This window comes from Rhincodon typus, chromosome 35, assembly GCF_021869965.1.
Source record: "Rhincodon typus isolate 14 chromosome 35, sRhiTyp1.1, whole genome shotgun sequence".
Classification (NCBI taxonomy): Eukaryota; Metazoa; Chordata; class Chondrichthyes; order Orectolobiformes; family Rhincodontidae; genus Rhincodon; species Rhincodon typus.
Window position 1 is genome coordinate 12,690,613 of NC_063366.1, and position 4,964 is coordinate 12,695,576.

The window sequence follows — 4,964 nt, forward strand, 5'->3', positions numbered from 1 at the left end:
CACACACAGTGAGCTGTAACACCAGGATAACTCCACCTTGCAGTTGCTCAACCATTGTCCAGGCCATCCGAGATCCACTGGCATCGAACACCACGTGTCCCTAGAGGAGAGAAGGAACGTATCAGTATGTGTCAAATTGGAAAATACTCGGATATGCAGTAAAAGTCATCAGCATCGCGGTCAGGGGGTTTGGGGGTGGGAGATGGCAGTGTGGGAGTGGAAACATTAAACTGATGATAACTTCAGACTGTCAAAACAGAAGTTATGAGCGCTGACACACACACACACACACACACACACACAAATTCTCTCCTGGTTCTTGTCATATCTAGGAGAAAGGAAGATGGTTGTGGTTGTTATCAATAGAAACGAAACAAAGGAGGGTGTATTTGTCAACGATGTGAGTGTACTTTCTAAGAACAGAGAGTGTATGGCTGGCAGAAGTCCCAATTAAGTGCTTTTGGGCGTGAGACAAACATGTGAGCACAATGCGACTGAGCTGTGGTATCTGTCAGACACTCATGCAGATGGTAAATATGCCCTGTTATGAGCCGGTTAATTAAAAAGGCAAATGGAATTTTGGCCTTTATTGCTAGGGAGCTGTTACAGTGTAGAAGCAGGAAGTGTTGTTTACAATGATAAGGCCGAACCTGGAGTAATATGTACAGGTTTGGTCCTATTATTTTAGGGAAAAGGATATACTGGTATCAGAGGCTGTTTAAAAGAGATTCACGAGGCTGATTCCTGGGATGAGGGGGTTGACATATCAAGAACAGCTAAACACGTTAGGCCTTCATTCATTCATTTGCAGAATGAGGAGTGATCTGATTGAAGCTTACAAGATTCTGAGGGAGCTTGGCAGCATTGATGTAGAGAAGATTATCTGCATTACTGGGGGAGTCTCGAATTTGGAGGCATAGTGACAGAATAAACAGACTTGCACTTAAAATTGAGATGAAAAAAATTTGTTCTCCTGAGAGATGTGGAGGCTAAATCACTGTTAGTCTTTAAAGAGGAAGTAGACGGAATTTTGCAATATCAGAACGTTGTGCGCTATGACAGTTTGGCATGAAAGACCACTGGAGGTCTGTGACAAATCAGCCAAGAGCTTATGGCATGGTGGCTACAAGAGCAGGTCAGTGGCTTGGGATTCTGTAGCAAGTAAGTCACCTCCTGAATTCTCAAGACTTGTCCACCATCTCCAAGGCACAGATCAGGAGTGTGATGGACTAGCCTGGATAGATGCAGCTCCAACAACATTCCAACAACCATACCAACCAAAACACACGCATACTCAATCTCTCTCTCTGACACACACACACACACACACACACACACACACACACACACCATGCACACACACACGCACACACACACACACACATATCCAATCTCTCTCACAGATACAATGTGCACATACATACACAAACATGCATACACACACACACAAACACACATGCGCACGTGTGCACACGTACATACACAAACACATACCCACACACACACACACGCACGTGCACAAACATACACAAACATACATAAACACACACACGCACACACACAAACACACACACACGTGCGCCAAACACGGGCAAATGGAATTAGTTTAGTTTGGTAAATGTGGTCAGCATGGAAGGGTTGGACCAAAGGGTCTGTTTTCGCGCCGTACAACTCTATGACATGGGAGTGGGATGGACTTGAAGGCTGTGATTATAAATGCCTCTGTAGCCCTGTGACAACTGCAGCAAGCCCATGCACTTTTCTTGATGCAGACAGATCCATGCCCTACATTGATAGGTTTCTGAACGCAGTGAAGAAGATAAATGTTCCTGGTGTGCAGATCCTGACAAGTAGGACCCAGACAGCAGGCGAGAAAGACACAAATCAAAAACACCCAAACTTGAGAGCTCATGCTGACAGGGAGGTGCAGATAAAAAGCCAGAAGATCACAACAATTGTGTTAAAGCATTGGCTCGCCTGAGATGTTGAGTGTGGTTTTGGACCCTCACTATAGGAGGGATAGGCAGCCTGAGGAACAAGTATGGTGTCGGGGTGTTGCTAGGCTTGAGGTCTCAGAGGAAACCTGTAGAGTGTGGGCAACATTGTCCACGTTCAGACTGAGAGGGAATTTGTTCAAAATGTTGAAGGTTGACGGCTGTGGCTCAACAGGAAGATCAGAAAGTGATGGTTTCTAACTGGGGATTTAGCAGATCATCCAACCTGCTCCAGCACTAGTGAACATCTTTCAGAAATGATCTTAAACCCTGGTCCCCTCTTCCCTCTCAGGTCAACATGAAACATCACGCAGCACCATTTCTAAGAAGGGCAGTGGAATTTCTCCTGATCAGCCATCATTAGTTAAAGACAGGGCATGTGGCAATTAACCTTCTGGCTACAATGTCTTTGCTCCCATACACCAGGGATTTGACCACACTGTACAGTAACACACGTGTGCAAAAGCACTCAAGCAACTCATTTTATTTACGGATGGTAACTCATAGAGACACACTCAAACACACAAAAATAGATAAACACATATGCACACAGACAAATACGTACACAGCAGAAGCAAAATGATGCACACCGACAGATAAATACACACAGATCTAAATGCACAGATCCACAGACAGACAAACGCAGAGACATATTCAGACGCACAGAAACACAAACACAGATAAGCACAGGCAGAAACAAATAGTTCGACACAGGCATATTCAGACAGGCACATAGGGACAGACATTCACAGAGTGAAACACACGACAGGACACATACACCTGTTCCCACAAACACACAAGCAAACACGCACAGATACCCATACATACATCACACAAGCAAACCTACAAATGGAGACTGAGAGATAGACAGACACAGAGAGAGAGACATACACAGACACAGGCAGAGAGAAAGACATACACAGGCAGAGAGAGAGAGAGGTACACAGGCAGAGAGAGAGAGAAAAAGACATACACAGGCAGAGAGAGAGAGACATACCCATAGCAGAGAGGGAGAGACATACACATAGCAGAGAGAGACATCCAGGCAGAGAGAGAGAGACATACAGGCAGAGAGGCGCTCACTCAGCCACGTACCGAGACTCCATCGAAGGAAGAGGAATTCATAGCTTTGTAAAGCTCGTCTGTGATGGCCCTGTTCTGACTGTGATAGTTGAACTGATCCAAACGCATCTGCTTCTTCTCCAGCTCCTGCGCTGTTTTGTTTAGGGCCAGGGCCAGTGCCCAGATAGCATCATATGCCAAGGGGGCCTCCTGGTAGCCCCCAGTCTCCTCTGGTGATTTCTCGATTACGGCCTGCAATTTCTCCAAGAATTCCTGGGAAGTCTGAGCAGGAACAGGTACGTGGGTTACATGACACAGTGTCTGAACCACCACGTCACCAAGTTCTTGACTGTAGATTTCTCATCCTTATCCATAAAAACCATGGCCTCACCACACCCTGTCTCTGAAATCTCCCACAGCCCCTCAGTCCTTCTCTATTTCTGGCCTTTTCCTTATCCCCAGTTTAATCTCCCCATCACTGGCAGTCATGCCTTCAGCTGTATACATCTCAAGCTCTGAAATTCCCTCCAGAAACCTGTTCACCTTTCTATCTTGCTCTCGACTTTTAAGAGGCTCCTAAGAATTTTTGGACATCTATCCCAATACAATAGCCAGGTCTTTGTCCCAGGGTGGGGGAGTCCAAAACTAGAGGGTGAGAGAAGAAAGATTTAACAGGGACCTAAGGGGCATCTTTTTTCACGCAGAGGGTGGTGCGTGTATGTAAGGAACTGCCAGAGGAAGTGGTGGAGGCTGGTACAATTACAACATTTAAAAGGCAACAGGATGGGCACATGAATAGGAAGGGTTTAGAGGGATACGGGCCAAATGGTGGCAAATGGGACTAGATTAATTCAGGATGCCTGGTCGGCATGGACGTGTTGGACCGAAGGGTTTCCGTGCTGTACATCTCTAGGACTCTAACATCTTTACATGGCCCATGTCGAGCACCTTGAGATCTTTTATTATGTTAAAGATCAGTTCTGAAATAGAGTCACTGGACATCATTAACTCTGCTTTCTCTCTCCACAGTTGGAGCTGCTGGGCCTGCTGAGTTTTTCCAGGAATTTCTGTTTTTGTTTAAAAATAGGCTGTTGCTGCCGGCTAACAGTGGGGAGGTGGTGGTGTAAGTGGTAGCCTTACTGGGCTAGTAATCTAGAGGTTCAGGCTAATGCTCCGGGAATATGGGTTGAAATCCTAGCAAGGCTGCGTTTAAAAATACAATTACTATAGTAAATCTGGCCTCAGTAAAGGGGACACTCAAAATATTATCGATTGTTGTAAAACCCCATCTGATTCACAGGGAATCTTCCACCATTACCTGGCCTGACCTAGGTTTGACTCCTGGTCCACCAACTCCTGGTCCACCAACTCCCAGTTGTTGCTTCTCTCCAATCCACTTACTTTCACTCCCTCCCACCTTCGTAACATGACTGAACTCTGTTCGATAACATTTATCACAAGACAGAGGCAATAATCTTGCTGTCACGCCACACAAAAAGCTGCATCCACCTCAAAGGGAGGTAACGATGTTCACATCAGAATGTCCCACAGCCATGTTCCAATCTACAACCTGCACTCCCCGAGACACTTTGAACATTAACTCCCAAACCCTTGGTGTCCCAATAATCAAGGGCAGTTGGTGACTGGGACCATCATGTACCTCCCAGGCACACACATTCCCGCCTCGGATAGATATGGCTCTTAGATGTCACCGGTTCCAGTTCCTGCAACACAGTTCCTGCTCTGTCCCTGCCCATCCTCCCAGCACCATCGCTGTCCCTCCCAGCACCATCGCTGTCCCTCCAACACCATCGCTGTCCCTCCTACACCATCATCACTACCCCTCCCAGCACCATCACCGCCCCTCCTACACCATCATCACTGCCCCTCCCAGCACCATCACCGCCC

General features: G+C 46.6%; 1 protein-coding gene across 1 annotated transcript in view; it reads right to left on the bottom strand.

The window, feature by feature from the left end:
- gabbr1b (gamma-aminobutyric acid (GABA) B receptor, 1b) overlaps window positions 1-4,964 on the bottom strand; it is a 52,437-nt gene that overhangs the window by 43,368 nt on the left and 4,105 nt on the right. Inside the window, exons 2-3 of the mRNA XM_048616724.1 lie at window positions 3,090-3,338; window positions 37-100 (exon numbers count right to left, since the gene is read on the bottom strand). Coding sequence (XP_048472681.1) covers window positions 37-100; window positions 3,090-3,338 — 313 coding nt within the window. The remainder of the gene's footprint in view (window positions 1-36; window positions 101-3,089; window positions 3,339-4,964) is intronic.